Raw genomic sequence first — 20862 nt, 5'->3', positions numbered from 1 at the left:
TTTGAGGGAAATGGAAATTTTATTAATTAAACCTCATTCAAATTGAGGCCAGAGATGTACAATTATTAAGAGGTGACAATTCATATCGCTGTCATGTTACATCATACTAATAATGCATTGCATATTGACAAAAAGAGTGATTGACGTTGCTAAAGCTACCTGCCACCACTTACTGGGCCACTGGACACAAGTTGCGATTACTATACTTTCTTGTGGCATGAACGTCCGATGAACATATATGGGGTTTGGTCGACTAATTATAAACGTGTAAACAGTCTTTGAGAAAGAGGTTTAAAATTTAGCAGGTAGAGCGTACATTGTATAATTACGATTTTACATAATGGAATATTTATGATCTTTTGAGAAAGAGGTTTAAAATTGAAACCAAGGTGCCGAGGAAGGCAACAAAGATGGCTTATTTGTTAATATATATCCTTATTTAAGGATAATATATTGTTTCCTAGTATATAGGATCTTTGCTTTATCATAATATTGGGTTCTATATATTCATGAGTCGTGTAACCAGAATTGATAAGATTATCATAATAAGAATTATCTTCTTCTTGATCCTATATTTGTGAAGATGGTATCTATGAGATAGGGTTCTTGAATCATGGGTAGTGATTCAGAATTGTACCAAAAGAAATCAAAACAAAAAGGGCAGATGGAAAACAAATTTGCTCCTATTATCGTTCAATCTGAAGGTGCAGTATTCAAGCCTGGGATTGTTCTTGATGAAACAAACTATGATTTGTGGTCACAAATCATGGAGATGCATATTGCTGAAAAAGAAAAAACCTCCTTTGTTATGGGAAGGACAAGAAAACCTACCGAGGAAGATCCAAGATATGAGAAGTGGCACACAGATAATTAAAAAGTCAAGAGATGGTTGTTGATGTTTATGTCACCTGAAATCATGAAGAGATATATTCGGTTACCTACTGCTAGAGAGATTTGGGATGCATTATCTAAAGCCTTTTATGATGGAGATGATGAGATGCAGGTATAACTCTAAATCGACGAGCGTTTTCGGCAAAACAAAATGGCAGAGCACTCTCAATTTATTACGGAGAACTAACTGAAATATTTGGAGAGCTGGATCATCGTGACAAGGTGGTTATGGAGAATTCTAATGATATTGAAGCCTATCGAAAATCAATTCAGCGCCTAAGGGTGCATATATTCCTTGCTGGATTAGATGAAAGTTTTGAACAGATCCGTGGTGAAATCTAGAGAAAGGATCCTATTCCTGAATTGGAATCATGTTATGCACTCGTTCGTCGTGAATCTGTTCGATGTACAACGATGGCAAAAGAATTGGAAGAAGTTGAACCTGCTGCTATGGCAACTCGAAGTCGGTACAATCAAAAAGGGTCTTTTCAGAGATACTCAAAGACTGAGGTGTACAACTAATCACTTAAGTGTACACACTGTAATCAATCTGGACATACAATTGACATGTGTTTCGAGTTGGTTGGATATCCAGATTGGTGGGATCAACATCTGGAGAGGAAGAAGGAGACAAAGAAAAATTCTGGTGCTCCAATGGCTTCAACAAAGAAAGGAAAGGATTCCATGGTAATATCTGCATCAGTAGCAAGGACAGGTAACGATGGTAAGTTTTTAAATGTTTCTTCACTTGTTTCGAATAATTCATGGATAGTTGATTCCGGTGCCACAGACCATATGACATCTGATTCTAAACAAATCTCTCCCCTTAAACCATCCTTACAAAAAACAGTTTCTACTGCAAATGGCTCACAAGCTCCAATTACTGGTGAAGGGTCAATATCTCTCACTGAAACTTTAAACTTAGAATCTGTTTTAGTAGTTCCTATATTAGACTGTAATCTCCTATCAGTTTCCCAAATAACTAATACTTTACATTGTGTAGTGATATTTTGGCCTGACTGTTGTGTTTTTAAGAACATCACAACGAAAACGATTGGTTATGGTGTTAAGCGTGGGAAGCTTTATTATCTGGATTTAGTGTCAAGTAGTTCGGATACGCTGCGTCAAAATCTTCTTGCTGATTGTTCTGAGGGGGAGAGACAAAAATCTCAAATTTTGTTATGGCATCGACGATTGGGACATGCGTCGTTTGGTTATTTAAAAAAATTATTTCCTAGTTTGTTTGCAAAACTTGACATTTCTAGTTTTCATTGTGAAGTATGTGAACTTGCAAAAAGCCATCGTGCTTCTTTTCCATTATCATTCAATAAGAGTCCAGTTTCTTTTATGAACATACACTCTGATGTTTGGGGCCATCTAAAACTACTAACCTGGGTGGTTCAAGATGGTTTGTTACTTTTATTGATGATTGCACTAGAATGACGTGGGTGTGTCTCATGAAAAACAAAAGTGAAGTTACCGCCTTGTTTCAAAAGTTCCATAAGATGATTAACACTCAGTACAACAAACAGATTCAAGTACTTCGTAGTGATAATGGTGGTGATTATATGGATTCTGACCTTCAACATTATTTTGAGGGACACGGGATTATTCATTAAACTACTTTCTCTAATACGCCTCAGCAGAATGGAGTAGCAGAGAAAAAGAATCGTCACTTACTGGAAGTGGTCCGTGCTTCATTGATAGAAGCACATATGCCACTGATGTATTTGGGAGAGGCACTTAGTTCTGCAGCATATCTTATCAATCGAGTGCCATCCAGTACCATTGTGTTTCAAACACCCCATCAAGCTCTTGCTGAAGCAGTTGTGGCTCCAACTGTTCCTAATCTGCCGCCTCATGTGTTTGATTGTGTAGCTTATGTTCATCTGCACAAGAACCAACGTGATAAGTTGGCTCCTAGATCTTTGAAGTGTGTATTTGTGGGATATGCAACAACTAAAAAGGGATACTGTTGCTATCATCCTCCAACCAAAAGAATGTTTGTTACTTTGGATGTTGTATTTCATGAAGATACTATGTATTTTTCATGTGAGTCTGAACTTCAGGGGGAGTACCATAAGGAAATTCAGACTCTTAAATATGATGAAGATATATCGGAAATTGATGTATCTGTTATTGTCAACTCTGATGATATGGTAAGAGAATCTGTTGATGAAAGTTCTTCACGAGAAGAAACAGAAAATACAGTATTAAATCGTGATATAGAGATTCAAGATGAGGTTATGATAGAAGAGATTCTAGAGTCTACGTTACCTCAAGAAGATGAAACACCAAACCAATCGTCTGCTATGGATATTCTTGAAGAATCTAGGAGACAACTTCCACAACGTGTAAACGGAGGTATTCCTAAACCCAGATATGAACCTGAAATCTCTAGTAAGGTTAAGTACCCTATGAGTCATTATGTCTCTCACCATCGTTTGTCTAAAGCTAATAAGGCATTCGTGAATCAACTATCTACTGTTTTTATTCCTAACAATGTGCAGGAAGCATTAGATGATCCAAAATGGAGATCATTAATAGAAGAATAAATGAGGTCCCTTTTTCAGAATGATACTTGGGATTATGTTGATTGTCCAGAAGGAAGAAATATTGTGGGGTGTCTTTGGATTTTCACCATTAAATACAAGGAAAATGATGGGATTGAACGTTATAAAGCAATATTAGTTGCTAAAGGGTACAACCAAACTTATGGTATCCACTATACAGAAACTTTTGCTCCAGTAGCAAAAATCAGCACAGTACTAGTATTGTTATCGCTTGCTGCAAACTTGGATTGGCCTTTGCAACAGTTTGATGTAAAGAATGCCTTCTTGCATGGTGAATTAACTGAAGAAGTTTACATGGATCTCCCACCTGGTATTTCAGTTCCAGGATCTCATGGTAAGAAGGTATGTAAGCTAAACAAGTCATTGTATGGAGTAAAACAATCTCCAAGGGCCTGATTTGGCAGATTCACCAAATCTATGAGGAACTTTGGATATCGTCAGAGTAATTCTGATCATACTTTGTTCATAAAGAAAAGGAAGGATAAAATTGCTGATCTTATCATATATGTAGATGATATGGTGGTGACAGAAAATGATCCAGATGAGAGGAAATCTTTGCAAAGATACTTATCAAAGGAATTTCAAATGAAAGATCTTGGTTCATTGAAATACTTCCTTTGGATTGAAGTTTCTCGATCCAGTGAAGGAATTTTCTTATCATAAAGGAAATATGTTCTTGATCTGCTAAAAGAAGTGGGCATGTCAGCATGTCAGCCAATCCATACACCTTTAGAAGAAAAGGTAAATCTGTGTATTGAACCTGATCAAGTTCCTGCTAATAAAAGGAGATATCAAAGACTTGTGAGAAGATTGATGTATCTATCTCACACAAGGCCAGATCTTGCTTATGCACTTAGTGTTGTTAGTCAATTCATGCACAATCCAGGTGAACAACACATGGATGCAGTTTTACGTATTTTGAGGTAATTGAAGTTTGCTCCTGGAAAAGGAATTTTATTCTCTAAAAATGAAGATTATAGAAAGGTTGTGGCATATACAGATTATGACTATGCAGGAGAAATAAATGGCAGACTATCTATTGCAGGCTACTTTACCTTTGTGGGAGGTAACTTAGTTACTTGGAGAAGTAAGAAAAAAAATATTGTTACATGCTCAAGCGCAGAGGCTGAATTCAGAGGTATGGCAGATGAAATTTGTGAAACTTTGTGGTTAAGGCTTCTCCTTAAGGATTTGGGGGTTCCTCTCAAGGATCCTATTACTCTGTATTGTGATAACAAAGCTGCGTGTGATATTGCTCATAATCTTGTTCAGTATGATCGTACTAAACATGTGGAGGTTGACAGGTTCTTCATCAAAGAGAAGCTGAACAACAACATTATTGAGCTGCCACCGGTTCGGTCTGAAGAACAACTTGCAGATATTCTCACACATGGAGTGTCATGCAAAAAATACTTGAGTTTTCTGGACAAGTTGGGCATGTGTGATATCTATGCACCAACTTGAGGGGGAGTGTTAATATATATCCTTATTTAAGGATAATATATTATTTCCTAGTATATATGATCTTTGCTTTATCCTAATATTGGGCTCTATATATTCATGAGCTGTGTAACCAGAATTGATAAGATTATCATAATAAGAATTATCTTCTTCTTGATCCTATATTTGTGAAGATTATTTTCCTATTATATTGAAGGATGAGGGGGAAGGCATAGTGGAATGATGTTGGATGAAGTATTTTTACCTCATCTTGCCACTTATATAGAACAGGTTGGTGAATGGTCTTTCTAATCAAAACTAGCCCGTCTGTTCGGCAGGAAGCTAAAATTTTCCTTGATATATGTGGCAGAGTTTCAACAAAATTCCATGTATTGATTTTTATTCCAACACACAAAATATCTTATAAATTTCATGGCTACAATTAATACAAAAACGAAAACACACAAATAGTGTCATGTACATTACAAACTTTTACTTGAATTTGGAACAGTGCGTTCTCTTACAATGGATTTCATCTTTTCAGACAACTTGATAATGCTGAAAAACATTAGCTTGTATAGAACCACCATTCCGAATAGAACAGCAAGATCAACCCATTTTGAGTAGCCCATTGGCATTTGCCAAATAGTTTTCAAAATTTCTTCACCGCTGATAGTCGATGGCCCTCCTATTTGATTATTAGGGAACTGAAGTCCTTGGAATTCATTCTTGTAGAACCCTTCATTTGCGTACCTGTGAAAGGAAATGTAGTACATGGGGTATTTCCAAAATGGGTTAGGAAGATCATTTGGTAGTCTGAAGAACCCACCATTTAACATCATCACACCTTGAATTCCAGCGCCAGTGATTATACCCATAAGAAAATCGGGTACTATACTTGCAACGATCATCATCAAGCTCTCAACTAACATCATACACACGAAAAGTAGTAGAACAAAGAAAAGAAAATGTTCATATCCTCTGTGGAGACCAACTAGGTAATAAGCTAAGGCTCCTGGTATCAGTGATATCATAAGCAAATATGGAATTGAAGAAATTGTATTTCCCACAATGAATGCTGCAACACCGTAATGTCCGTTTAATCTTTCTCGACCAAAGATCTGTATTTGAAAAGAACAAAAGAAAAGTGAAAACTAGTATCAAAACGACAAATCAAAGATGTTTTAGAGGTAATCTTTCAGAATGTACATAATTATACCTTCATGTCCTCCACGAAAGAAGGGAATCCCCCAATTGCCATGAAAGTTAAGAATGCAGCTACAAACATAAGCATTGCACCTCTGGCCTGCAAAAATTAGAACCCAAGCAAGTTGATGTGTGAGTGCACATTTCAAAGAATAAGTTTAATTATAATAGAAAGTGAAGAGGTTGTTTCGGCTCTTTACCTGAATTGAACCAAAACTGCTATCAACATCGAAAAATATTGTACCAACACAAAGACATAGAGCAATGTAGACTCCTAATCGTAACCAATAGTAGCCTAAATCACGGTACATGTTCACGAAGGACCTTCTTGTAAGAACAACGGATTGTGTTAAGAAACTAGCTTGGCTTCCTTTTTCTAAGATACTTCCTTCCTGTAATTAAGATAGATGTTTCATAAGCAAAAGTATTTTATGTATCATCCACAATAAGGGTTCTTGAGTTACTATGTTATTACCCTTTTGCATAGACTCGATACTCGTTGTTTGACTTGTTGGAAGATTGTTGATGACCTATACGACTCAACAAGTGTATTAATTGCTTCCTCAGTTGTTGTTACATTGCCACTAGAACCTTGTTCAATGTCCTGGAAAAAAATATTGAGAAAGACTTTTAGTTTTTGTTGGATACAGATGATACTATTGAGTTAGCAATTCTCACATCAATGTAAATTTAAGAAATTCTTACTTGATCGAAGTCTTTGTTGATAGTTCTCAGGTAATAATCTGATGGGTTTCTCATGCTTGGGCAAGGGAATCCATTCAATGCAAAAAACTGCGAGGCCAAAAATGAAACAAAAGTACGAAGCGAAATTAAATTTGGGATAATATGAATGAAATGTGTAGATTAAAAAAAAAGTCTTGATTTGGTTACCTCATTTGTTGCAGAAGCTGGGCCGAAGTAAATTGTTCTACCAGAAGAGAGTAGACAAAGATTGTGAAAGAGATCGAAAACTTCACTACTCGGTTGATGAATGGATGCAATAACCGTCATTTGATATTGTCTTGAAAGCTTCACAATTCTATTCGTTACATGGTAAGATGCTGCACTATCAAGACCGCTTGTAGGTTCATCCAGAAACAGAAGTTTCGGACGTGTTAAAATCTCTATACAAATGCTTACTCTTCGCTTTTGTCCACCACTTAAACCCTTAATGTTCCACCCTCCTATTCTTGTGTTCCTAGCTTCATGCAACCCCATCTCTTTTATTGTTTTCTCTGCTCTCTCCTTCTTTTCTGATGCTGTCATAGAGTCAGGTAACTGGAGCAAAGCAGAGTAGTAAACGACTTCTTTAACTGTCAATGTAGTCGTTAATGTATCGTCTTGAGTTACATAAGCCTACAAAATTTAAATTGTGCTTGTTAAAGTGATTAATCATGCGAAATTTTATCACATTTACAATAATTTCAGCTAGGAAATAGAAATGAATTAAGACTTATCATGTTCTTACCGACGTCCCAAAAGAAAGCCTTTGTTTCCGACCATTTACGTGTATCAGACCCGATTGCCTTGTGTTTGAGGATAGTCTCCCTGCAATTAATCAAATAGTCTCTTTTGATTGAGATTTTATCATCTTCAAATGAGAAAAGTAATGATGTGTTTTAATGGAATGCAACAATCATGTATCTAAAGGGATTCATGGATTATGCAAACATGAACACTAAGTATAATTGAGAACGGCGTCATCGTTGACTCTATCATTTCATATATGAACTTAACATGTAAATCTGCCTAGTTACCTGCTAATGCATCAAGAAGGGTTGATTTTCCACAACCAGAAGGACCCATAATAGCTAATACCTCACCAGGTTGAGCATACCCATTTAGCCCTTCAATGATAGCTTTATCATTGCCCTTACTACTCGAGGAAGGAACTTGAACGTATAAATCTTCCCATGTCAACACAACACTACTACCTTCAAATACTGGTTCCATCTCTATTACAAATGAACTCTTGTTTTCTTCTGATTGATGGCCATTAACTCGTACAATAACCTCATCGTTTTTAGCATGTTCATCAACATAAAGATCTCGCTGCTGCTGTTGATGAGTACTAGTAGTACTCGTAAATGGAAAAGTACTTTCCAAACTGTCATCTTCAACTTGATCATGATAAGCAAAGTTGTTTATCTCCTGACTAAGAAGTGGTGGTGGTGGTGATCTACTAGGGCTTACAGTGAGAGTCCATCTTGGGATATTAGATGGTGATGATGAAGTTATATCTTAAAACTTCGTTAAGATATCAAACCAAGAAGATGTTTTCGATTTGAAGTGAAAATGAGAAGGGAATGGAAGGATTGAAGATGTACTGCTAATTCAATGTGATAACTAGAGATGAGGGGCGCTTAATATATATACTTTCTTGCCGAGTAGGGTAATGCTTCCTTCAAGTTGTGAAGTACCATGAGGTTTAAATGCTAAAGATGCACTTGTTGAGATACTAGATACTAGTTGCAGTATTTTGTTGACATGGGTTTGGTCAACATTATTGTGGCCGCTGCGTTAATGTACCTTTTTTATTACATCCAGGTAGAGTGGACGACTTTATCGAAAAATATAAAGAACAACAAGAAAAGGTCGAGTGTAGTGGTGTACCATGATTAACCACGATATGCGAAATGAATATACGGATATACCTAAGGTCAATATATAGAGATGGCTCATATGAATGATATTTTATCTTCGCTGGAAGAAATAAAAAAATAACATACGCAAGCTAACGTTACGTGGAAACACATCAGGGATTATACTTGTTATTAGTAGGTCGATGGTTTATGCCCCTTGCGCCCCCGAAAAATTGATGCAGTTTTTCTAACGCAAAAATGACAATATCAAATTAAAAAAGGGCAGCATGATTCAAAAAGGGCAGCATGAATCACAAAGATAGTCATACATTCATTATTATTGGTACAACTTTCCGCCCATAGGTTTCATAATCTAATTTCAAGTCAGCACAATTTCTAGTACGGTATCCTTGTCCAATTTGTCAATGCTGCTAATGGGGTGCCAGGTTTAGTGGGATCGTACCAAGTCAAGACAAAATCTGTTTCGTCATATATGAAAATGTATTTTGTCTTATTATAATTTTGGTACACCCCCCTTAATTTGGTACCCCTATTATCAACGTTGCAATTTCTAATCATTTGGATGTGGACCTCGGGGAAGCGTTCCCACTTTGTAAAACTAAAAGTTTTCCCTTTGTGTTTCAAGTTAAAGGGGACATTCCAACCCCAGTTTGGACTTTGGACCGGTTGGTCAACTAAACTTGTCCGTACCTGGTCATGGGAGTTTAATATTGTTGTTGAGGCTGCGCTAATATACGTTTTTTATTACATTCAGGGTGGACGGAATATAATGTGCTGTATGTAGTACAAGACTAAAGTCAATAATTAGAGATGGCTTATTGCCCCTATTATATGAATATTTTATCTCCAATTGAAAGACCAAAAAAACGTTTAATCTCTTTCAGCCGGAAATGAAGACTTTATTGAAGAATCCAAGAAAAAACAGATATCATTTGCAAGTTACCGACGAAAGCACATTGAAGATTAAAAGTCAGTACATAGACATGGCCTCTTGCCCTGGTTAAAGTCAGTACATAGACATGGCCTCTTACCGACGAAAGCACATTGAAAAAACAGATATCATTTGCAACTTCACTTCTACTACTCTTATCATTAGCATATTCCTTCTCAGTTTCACTTATTCTAGCAATTTAGTTTTCTTGTGGTTTGAATATTCTTGGTTCACACCTAAAAACTCAGTTTAGTAGGTGAGCAATCTAATAGTATTGATGACGAATATGATTCATGAAGAAAAGGAGGTAGAAGATGCAAATCAGTTCATGGAGGAAGAGGAGAAGTTGAGCTGGTTAAAGTCACAAGTGATTGGAGGTGATGACTTTGAATTTGAACTCCTTTTGGGAAACGGAGACTAGTTTATGCTGATCATACTGCTTCAGGAAGATCTCTTCATTACGTTGAAAATTACATCATACAAAATGTTCTTCCTTTTTATGATAAACTAATACATCATCCTTATCCTTTCACTATTTTTATTATAGTTTTGAGTTATTTTGTAAAAGGGTCGTAAATTAATTGACTAATTAGGATCTGGGTCTTAGAAGTTGCAGTTGTTGCGTAAGGATCGTAAACTAACTTTGACCGTTTAAATACTCTACTAAAGTACCTGTAAGAAACATTTAAAATACACCCGTTAAAAACCTCATCTCCTTCTTTCTATCTTAGCTCCTTCCTTTCCGCCAACACCACAGAAATATCTACTCCACATTAACCACCTTCGCCATTGCCATATTCAAAACTAACATCATTTTCTTTAATCATGATTATAATCATTATTACAAACAAAACATAGGTGTCTGAGATCTTTTAAATATCTTATGGACATCTAAATTCGTTGAGGACATTGAACGATCATTTGATATGCGAGAACCTGGTGATCGATAGGTGAGTTGGATTTTTGTGTTTTTCTTCCCTATTATAGCTCTTTCCCTGAACCACTACCAAATTCGACACCAACCCAAGTTTCCTAATATATAACTCATCAATTCATGACCATCAATCACCTAAATCAACGGCAACGGTACACAAATTCTTACCATATTTCTCAAAATTCTGGACGCATTTCCTATCCTCGAATATATCTTCTAAGCATCATGATTAGTCATACGAACCCAAGCATACGCGTCATATCTAGTCGCTGAACAACACGAGCAGGTGAATTGTGTAATAAGAAGCTTGCAGTTGTAGATCGGTTCACCCACTCCTTAAATTTGAGTCGATTGTTAGAGGCATTTGCTATTATATAGATTGTCTCACTTTAATAATTCAAGAATATGAATGTGATGTTAAAAATTCATCAAGGGTTTGAAATAAACACTAATTTCAGAGGGTAAGTAGAATGTATATTAGTCGGGGAAGAAGATGGAGTAGTTCTAGGTTATATAGAAGAAAGATGGAAGAGTCAATATCAGTCAATTGAAGGTCCGGGCCAGTTGTGGCAAAATAAAAATCGTCAGATGACAACTTTCTCACAGTCTTCGTCAGTCAACGAACCTAATGTAGCAACTGCAACTTCTACGACCCAAACCCTAATTAGCCAATAAACTTACGACCCTTTTACAAAATATCTCTATAATTTTTTTCATTTCTTGATCGTATATAGTTCTAACAATTCGGATGGAAATGATTAACAGGAAACGCACATACGAGTGACAGTTACGTAGGGAGAAAGACATCTAAAATGGTGCATGAAGCAACGGACTACGTAAAGAAATGCATGGGTGGAAGTCTAGATGATGCTCTGATTTTCTGTGGATCAGGAACAACCGCGGCAATCAAAAGGCTTCAGGAAGTTATGGGAATCTGGGTTCCATCAACTCTGCGAGATAGAATCATTCAATACCTAAAGAATGAAGAAAGGTGGTTAGTGTTTGTAGGGCCATATGAGCATCATTCGAACGTACTTTCGTGGCGTCAAAGTACAGCTGAAGTCATAGAAATCGGGTTAGACAACGATGGATTAGTAGACATGGGAAGTTTGAGATTTCAGCTTGAGAAAAATAAATCTGAAAATCGTCCAATGTTAGGTTCATTCTCAGCTTGTAGTAATGTTACCAGTATAGTTGTCGACACACGTGCCATTTCTCGGCTTCTTCACCAGTATGGTGCTTTTGCATGCTTTGACTTCGCGGCATGGTAAGCTCATAATAAAGTTCTATTACTAAGTACTATATCGAATTGATATCTCTATTATCGAATATAAGTTTATGGGGCTTGCTTATAAGATCAATTGGTTTTCAAATTATTTCTCTGTGATATACAGTGCTCCCTATATGGAGATGGACATGAGATCAGGCGATTTGGAAGGCTACGATGCTATTTTCGCAAGCCCGCATAAGTTCCTTGGCGGTCCTGGAACACCAGGAATTCTTATGATGAATAAGGCCTTGTATGAGCTGAGATCTTCTGCCCCTTCAACTTGTGGAGGAGGCACTGTTAGCTATGTCAATGACTTCAACGCCAAGGTAACATACCTACTAGTTTTGGCTCTTAAAATTTGATAATATTATAGAAACTAAAAACTATGATTCATGTAACTGCAGGATACATTGTACTACGATGACATCGAAGAAAGAGAAGACGCTGGTACACCGCCAATCATTCAAAAGATACTAGTGTCACTGGTATTTTGGGTGAAAGAATTCATAGGGCACCATCTAATCGACAAGCTAGAAGAATTCTACATAGAAAAAGCTCTCAAGAGACTCCTCCCAAATCCAAACATATGGATACTAGGAAATACCGAGGTCAAAAGACAAGCCATCCTTTCTTTTCTTGTTTTCCCAAACAGTAACAATTCTAGGCCTTCAATAGTAGATGAAGGAAAGAGAGCACTTCACACGATAAGAGAGTCAGGGAAGCCATTACACGGACCTTTCGTCGCAAAGCTTCTGCATGACCTTTTTGGCATTCAGGCTCGAGGTGGGTGTGCGTGTGCTGGACCCTATGCTCATCGTTTGCTCGGTGTAGATGAAAATCTATCTCTTGCCTTTCGAGACAACATCAAAAAGGTATTTATAATCCCTCGAAATGCTTAGACTGACAACATTTAGGCGTTATTTTAATATCCGGATGCACATTCATCTTGCTAAATATATATGTATAAACCTTGTGACTGTCCACGATTTGACAATTTTGTTATGATTTGCATGGACAGGGTTACCCTGGTATAAAACCAGGATGGACAAGAATCAGCTTTCCTTATTACATGTCAAGGGAAGAATTCGATTTCATATTATCAGCACTTGAATTCGTTTCTAAATATGGTGACCGCTTCCTCCCGTTGTATAGCTTCAACTGGCAAACAGGGCAATGGACATTTAGAAGGAATCTGTCTACGGAAATGTAGTGTGGGATAATCCAAAATTCGTGCAGTTGGCTGATAAAAAGACGCTATTTGACCGAACAAATTCAGTGATCGAGGCAAACAGTAATGAAAAGGGCGGTGAATACAGAGCTAATAATGAAAAGGGTGTCGAAGTGATTAAAAGTTTTAAAATGTACTTGGAGACTGCAAAAGATATTGCTAATTCTCTCTCAAAAGTTTCTCATCAACGCATTATTCCCAACGATATAGATCCAAATCTTGTATACTTTGTAATCTAGTTAAACATGTAGGGGCGATATGGGTAAGGGTCATATGATGCCACTGTTTCCCATAAGGTATATTCAGATGGTCTGTATAAAAATCGGGCGTTGTTTCGAGAACAAGTTGCAATTGTAACTCAAGAAGATTTTATCAATGCTGTAATATTCAATGATCAATTGGAAACTCTAACTAAGAGTTTGATATTTTTTGCTGACTCGGCGTCTGAATCTGACTCGAGACGAGTCAGGTGGCATACCGTTTGTTTTCTTATTTTGAATCAGATCTGATTCGCGGTCTGATTCAGACCCAACTCCTAATTCAGATTATTTGAGTCAGGAATAAAATGCTCCTGACTCATGTGGTCAAACCAGACTCACATATTTATGAGTCAGATGAGTCAAATCTGACTAAGAAAACAAACATATTGAATCAAATCCTGAAGAATCAGATCCAGACGATGCAGATGAGTCAGGAGAAAATAAACAAGGTGTAAATCGATATAAGGCTTAGTCTTATGGGTGGCCAATCTAGCAGCTAGATTGGCCATCTAGCTCACCCAGACAGAGCTACTAATTCTTATGGCGCTGCTAGAACCGCAGCGCTGGGCTTCCTTAGTGAAGCGCCGAACCGTTCGGCGCTTGACTTGGTCAACCAGATTGATCGCGCCGAACGGTTCGACGTTGGGAATTTTAGTGGATCAACGGCTGGAAATGGAGCGCCGAACCAAACGGCGCTCTGTGTATCAGCCCTTGGATGTTGATGACCGTTGTCTTTTCTACGACTAAGATTACATATACGTTTAAAATCCTAACAGCTATTTTTTCAAGCTTTCCTATAAATAGAATACTAATTCACCTTCATCCCTCACACCAAAATCAATTGATTATCTTCTTCATTGATTTTCTTCCTTTACTTCACATACTTTTGATTTTCTTCCTCTACTTCATACCACAAAATGTCACACTTTAGTACAACTGAAGAAGAGGCACTAATTTATGGTTGGGTCATAGCAAGCAACGATCCAATTCATGGAAAAGATAAAAAGGGTGCAATATTTTGGAGTAAGATTATTGAGGAGTACAACAAAAGAAAGGGTCCTGATGGTAACGTAAGAGATAAAAAAGCATTGCAAACAAAGTGCAACACAATAAGAACCGATGTGAAGAAATATATTTCTTTTGTTAGGCCTTACTTCAGAAACAAACCTACGGGGATGACAGAGGCGGATTATGTAAGAATGATAATTTTTTTAATGTTTTCTTTCTTCCATTTTGTTCTCTTTCTTTCTTTCTCTAAGTTTTTCATTTTATTATTTTCCCAGTATCATCGTGGAAAGCAGAGTTATGAAGCATCGATTGGAAAACTTTGGAAGTACGATTCGGTTTTCCAGATATTGAAGACTTATCAACCCGATTACAACCCGGCGGTGAATAATGATGATGGGGTCGGTACTTCCACGCAACCTAGTCAACAAACTCAAGATATTGAAGAAAATGAAGATGATAATTTGGATCAAGATTTCCAAAATATGGCAAGGTTTGGTGGAAGTTCATCTAATTCTGAATCCTCTGATTTATCAAATAAAAGGCGCTTTTTTGAAGTAACTGATGATGTTAGAAGTGAAGGTAGAGATCAAGCAAAAAAAAGGGCTCGTGAGGCTAAAGCATCGCACAAATCAGATGAAAAAATGGATAAACTCATCGATCTTCTTGAAAACGCACAAGCACAAAGAGAGGCCAAATATGACAGAGAGGAAGAGTATCTAAGGAAGAACTTGGAAAGCTCTACAATCTTGGCACAAACGCAGCAAAGAGATTCGGAAATGAAAATCCTACGACAACCCTTGGATGAATTACAAGAATGTGAGAAACCCATCTACAAAATATGGAAGAACGAGATTTTAGCCCATTATGGTTTGGACCCTATCCCCTAAACTAAAGTGATAATTTAAGTTATTTACTAGTAAGATTTCAATTTCAATGTATTTCTTAATGTTTCAAGTTTGTAGGATTTCAATTTAAATGTAATTTTTTATGTTTTAAGTTAGTCGGATTTTAATGTCAAAAAAAAATTGTAACATTGTTTTGCAATGTAATGGAAGATTACAAATCCTCAAAAGACTATTTTTACTTTCATAAATTTCCTAATTTTGAAACAAAATACGATTGAAACAAACCCAATTCTTTAAACAAAATACGATTGAAATAAATTGCAATGTACAAATCGAATTCTGGAAAACATAGGCGAAATTTCCAAATTTTGAAACAAAATACGATCGGAACATAACGTAAATAGAGTTCAGGAAGAGTTGGGGAAAAAAAAAAGGTCAAGCGCTGGACGGTTCGGCGTTGGCTTCCCACGCCGTTCCATTCGGCGTTGGTGTCCAACGCCGAACCATCCTGCGTTAATTTTCAGAATTTTCCTTCAGCGCCGTTCCATTCGGCGTTTGGGGAGCTTTTTGAGCGCCTAATGGTTCGGCGTTTCTATCTCGCAGCTACTTCACCTGCGAGCAATCGCTAGGAGAGAGAACTATCTATATTTTCCTTCAACACTTTCCCAACAGCTTTATCAAAATTTGCAACACTTTTCACCCAACCGCTCCATCCAATCTATCCCATAAGACTAAGCCTAATATATAAAAATTCATGTACGGAATTAATTAGCTAGTTTGGGTAGTTACCTGCTAATGCATCAGGAAGAGTTGATTTTCCAGAACCAGAAGGACCCATAATAGCTAAGACCTCACCAGGCTGAGCATACCCGTTTAGCCCTTCAATAATAGCTTTATTATTTCCTTTACTACTGGACGAAGGTACACTAACGCATAGATCTTCCCATGTCAATACGACACCTTCCCATGTAAAAACTGCAGCTTCCTCTGATCCTTTATCTTGTTGTTGGTCAGTCATAAACTCAATTGGTTCCATCTCCATTACAACGGAACCACCCCTGGTTCCTACTTCTAGATGATGATCATATTCAATTATTAAAGAGGGCGCATCATACGTATCTTCTTCGGGATAAGAATGACCACCCTTGTTATCATGATGAATACTAGTAGTACTAAATGGGAAAATGTTTTTCATAGATTCATCTTCTTCTTGATCATGATATGCGAAGCTGCTATCTTTTTCTTTACTGCTAAGAAGTGGCGATGGTGATCTACTTGGACTTTCAGTAGGAGTCCATCTTGGAACATGTTTTAGCGATGCCATTTCTGTCTTAAAAACTTATTTCTAAGATATGCAACACAAGAAGCAGAAAATAAATGGAAAATTTTGGAGACAAAGAGGATTGGAGGTGTGATAGCTAGCTAGAGATCGAGGTTCTAAAAGTGGAATTCTGGTTGAGGAATAAATGAAACCTACAAGAGTATTTAAGGATTTCTTATAGGTGTAGAGAGGGGGCTTAACTGAGTATCAAGTAATGGTTGGTTGGATCATAGGATACCTGAATGAAGAATATAAATTTAATGAATTTGTTACATGAGTTTAATAATATGCAGACAACGGCAGTTACAGCACTGTAACTAAAGTTACCGAATATCCTTAGCACATTCCTTGCTCATTTTTACTTGTTCTTCTTATCTTCATCATTTATTTCTTCTAGCAATTATTTTGGTTCACACCTAAAACTCAGTTTAGTTGTAATTGGACAATCTAATTGTAACTGATGAGGAATATGATTCATGAAGAGAAGGACGTAGAAGATGCAAATCAGTTGATGGAGGAGGAGGAGAAGTTGAGATGGTTAAGGTCACAGGTGATTGGAGGTGATGACTTTGAATTTGAAACTCCTTTTGGGAAACGAAGACTAGTTTATGCTGATCATACTGCTTCAGGAAGATGTCTTCGTTACATAGAAGATTACATCATACAAAATGTTCTCCCTTTTTATGGTAACTACTTTTTTTGTTTTAGTTTTTTTCATTTCTTAGTATTCTTACTCGTATAGAGTTCTAACAATTCGGATGGAAATGATCAACAGGAAACACACATACGAGTGACAGTTACGTAGGGAGAAAGACATCTAAAATGGTGCATGAAGCAACGGACTACGTAAAGAAATGCATGGGTGGAAGTCTAGATGATGCCCTGATTTTCTGTGGGTCAGGAACAACGGCGCAATCAAAAGACTTCAGGAAGTTATGGGAATTTGGGTTCCATCAACTCTGCGAGATAGAATCATTCAATACCTAAAGAATGAAGAAAGGTGGTTAGTGTTTGTAGGGCCACATGAGCATCATTCGAACATACTTTCGTGGCGTCAAAGTACAGCTGAAGTAATAGAAATCGGGTTAGATAAAGATGGATTAGTAGACATGGAAAGTTTGAGAATTCAGCTTGAGAAATATAAATCTGAAAATCGTCCAATGTTAGGTTCATTCTCAGCTTGTAGTAATGTCACCGGTATAATTGTCGATACACGTGCCATCTCTGGCCTTCTTCACCAGTATGGTGCTTTTGCATGCTTTGACTTTGCTGCATGGTGAGCTCACAGTGTAGTTCTATTACTAAGTACTATATTATGGGGGCTTCTTATGAGATCATTGGTTTTTAAATTATTTATGTCATATACAGTGCTCCCTATATGGAGATGGACATGCGATCAGGCAATATGGATGGCTACGATGCCATTTTCGCAAGCCCACATAAGTTCCTTGGTGGTCCTGGAACACCAGGAATTCTTATGATGAATAAGGCCTTGTATGAGCTGAGATCTTCTCCCCCTTCAACTTGTGGAGGAGGCACTGTTAGCTATGTCAATGACTTCAACGCCAAGGTAATATGCCTACTAATTTCTGGTGTTGGGAGACTGGAAAAGACTTAAGATGGTAACATCTTGTTTTGGCTCTTAATATTTAATTATGACTCATGTAACTGTAGGATACATTATACTACGACGATATCGAAGAAAGAGAAGATGCTGGTACACCGCCAATCATTCAAAAGATACGAGTATCATTGGTATTTTGGGCGAAAGAATTCATAGGGCACCCTCTAATCGAAAAGCTAGAAGAATTCTACATAGAAAAAGCTCTCAATAGACTCCTCCCAAATCCAAACATATGGATACTAGGAAATACCGAGGTCAAAAGACAAGCCATCCTTTCTTTTCTTGTTTTCCTTAATAGTTCCAATCATATGCCTTCGATAGCAGACAAAAGAAAGAGAGGATTTTACACGATAAGAGAGTCAGGGAAGCCTTTACACGGACCTTTCGTCGCGAAGCTTCTCAATGACCTTTTCGGCATTCAAGCTCGAGGTGGGTGTGCCTGTGCTGGACCCTATGCTCATCGTTTGCTTGGTGTAGATGAAAATCTATCTCTTGCCTTTCGAGACACCATCAAAAAGGTAAATACATAACCCCTTGAAATGTTTAGATTGGCAGTACTATCAAGTGTTCTATAGCTTTCGACTTAATTTGTCCACAATTTGACAATTTTGTTATAACTTGCATGCACAGGGTTACCATGGTATAAAACCAGGATGGACAAGAATCAGCTTTCCTTATTACATGTCAAGGGAAGAATTCGATTTCATATTATCAGCTCTAGAATTCGTTTCTATATATGGTGAACGCTTCCTTCCGTTGTATAGCTTCAATTGGAATTCAGGGCAATGGACATTTAGAAGGAAATCAATCTACGGTAATGTAGTGTGGGATAATCCAAAATTCGTGCAGTTGGCTGATAAGACGACGTTAATTGACCGTACAAATTCTGTGATCGAGGCAAACAGTAATGGAAAGGGCGGTGAATACAGAGCTAACAATGAAAAGGGTGTTGAAGTGATTCAAAGTTTTAAAATGTACTTGGAGACTGCAAAAGATATTGCTAAATCTCTCGCAAAAGTTTCTCATCAACGCAATATTCCCAACGATATAGATCCAAATCTTGTATACTTTGTAATCTAGTTAGGACACCTACCCCAAAAAATAATAAGGATGTCGAAAGTTTCAAATTCTTGAATGCGTCGGGAACAAGTTGCAAATTTTAACTCTAAACGACTTTATCATGATGTAATATTCAATAATAAGTAGGAAACTCTAGATATAATTCAACTTTCATGTTGGAATTTAAATAGTTTGGCTAGTGAATTACCTGCTAATGCATCAAGAAGAGTTGATTTTCCAGAACCAGAAGGACCCATAATAGCCAAGACCTCGCCGGGCTCAGCATACCCATTTAGCCCTTCAATAATAACTTTATCATTTCCCTTACTGCTAGTGCTAGACGAAGGTACACTAACGCATAGATCTTTCCATGTCAACACGACACCTTCCGTTGTAAACACGGCAGCTTCCCGTGATCCTTTATCTTCTTGTTGCCGTAGTTGGTCACTCATAAACTCAATTGGTTCCATCTCCATTACAACTGAACCACCCCTGCTTCTGACCTCTGGTTGAGGATCATATTCAATTCTTAAGGAAGGCGCATCATACATATCTTCTTCGGGATAAGAATGATGAGTAGTAGTACTAAATGGGAAAATGTTTTTTATAGATTCATCTTCTTCTTGATCATGATATGCGAAGCTGCTGTCTTTTTCTTTACTGCTAAGAAGTGGCGATGGGGATCTACTTGGACTTTCAGTAGGAGTCCATCTCGGGACATGTTTTGGCGATGCCATTTCTGTCTTGAAAACTTATTTCTAAGATATGCAGCATAGGAAGCAGAAAATATTTGATTTTAAAATGGAAAATTTCGGAGAGAAAGAGGATTGGAGGTGTGATACATGTGATAGGCTGACAGCTAGATAGAGATGGAGGTTCTAAAAGTTGAATTCTGGTTGAAGAATAAATGAAACCTACAAGAGTATTTAAAGACTTCGTCCAAAGGTATAGAGGGGAGGCTTAACTGATTATGGAAGGAATGTTTTATTTTTGTTGAACCTTCACCATATGTTAAAAATGAATTTTTCTGGAGAACCCAAGTTCAAGATATGTTCGGATACTATTCCAGCAGCTGTTTTTTTTTTTTTTTTTTTGACTTCTGGATACACAATTTCAGAAATTAGTTTGGGTACATAATTTTAAAATTATCTCTACAAATAAAATAGTCAACTTTTCGTACTTCTATTTCTTGCATCCAATCAGGCTACGATTTTGGTTCCGATACTCCTCTGCTGCGCTCTAGGTAAAATGGAAAAAGCAAAAAAAGTAAAAAAAAAAAAAAAAAAACCCTAACAAAGCTAGAATTTCTGAAATTCAGGTTGTAGGTTTATTTTCAGCTCTGGCTCTGTTAATGCATATGGCGTGGGTTATCCTCAATCCGCTTCATTGGCCGACAGGGATGGCAGAAGATGCATGCATTATGGCTGGTATGGGGGGGATATCGTCTCTAATTGTTGCCAGGGCTGATAAATTTGGCGGCCAAAAATTCTGGTAGGAGTCCCAAATTTATTGACTAGCTACCGGGTACAAGGCTGAGTTATTGTACCACACATGCATCGAATTCTGTTATATATTTTTTTCCCACCTATGCTAGGTTGCTGGGGTACGTACTCTTTTCAATTGTTACTGGCAGAAATGTGAGAATGCACGAAGGGAACCTCTAGTAGAC

At 37.3% G+C, this 20862-nt stretch overlaps 1 protein-coding gene and 1 pseudogene across 2 annotated transcripts; one reads left to right on the top strand and one right to left on the bottom strand.

The window, feature by feature from the left end:
- Positions 1 to 5276: 5276 nt before the first annotated feature.
- LOC113283170 (ABC transporter G family member 11-like) lies at positions 5277 to 20169 on the bottom strand. Of its 2 annotated transcripts, none has more exons than XM_026532346.1 (8): positions 19402 to 20169; positions 7579 to 7658; positions 7002 to 7466; positions 6816 to 6902; positions 6586 to 6714; positions 6311 to 6502; positions 6124 to 6210; positions 5277 to 6025 (listed from the first exon to the last, which is right to left on the bottom strand). In XM_026532346.1, the coding sequence occupies exons 1-8, from the start codon at positions 19928 to 19930 to the stop codon at positions 5387 to 5389; spliced, it is 2208 nt and encodes a 735-aa protein (XP_026388131.1). In that variant the 5' UTR covers positions 19931 to 20169; the 3' UTR covers positions 5277 to 5386. The 2 variants fall into 2 exon arrangements, with proteins under 2 accessions (XP_026388131.1, XP_026388139.1); XM_026532354.1 differs by lacking the exon at positions 19402 to 20169 and adding an exon at positions 7868 to 8602.
- On the top strand, positions 9234 to 13315 carry LOC113283202 (annotated as a pseudogene).
- Positions 20170 to 20862: the final 693 nt, after the last annotated feature.

This window comes from Papaver somniferum, chromosome 1 (assembly GCF_003573695.1).
Source record: "Papaver somniferum cultivar HN1 chromosome 1, ASM357369v1, whole genome shotgun sequence".
Classification (NCBI taxonomy): Eukaryota; Viridiplantae; Streptophyta; class Magnoliopsida; order Ranunculales; family Papaveraceae; genus Papaver; species Papaver somniferum.
Note: the sequence above shows the minus strand (reverse complement) of the source record. Positions and strands in the feature narration are given on the sequence as shown.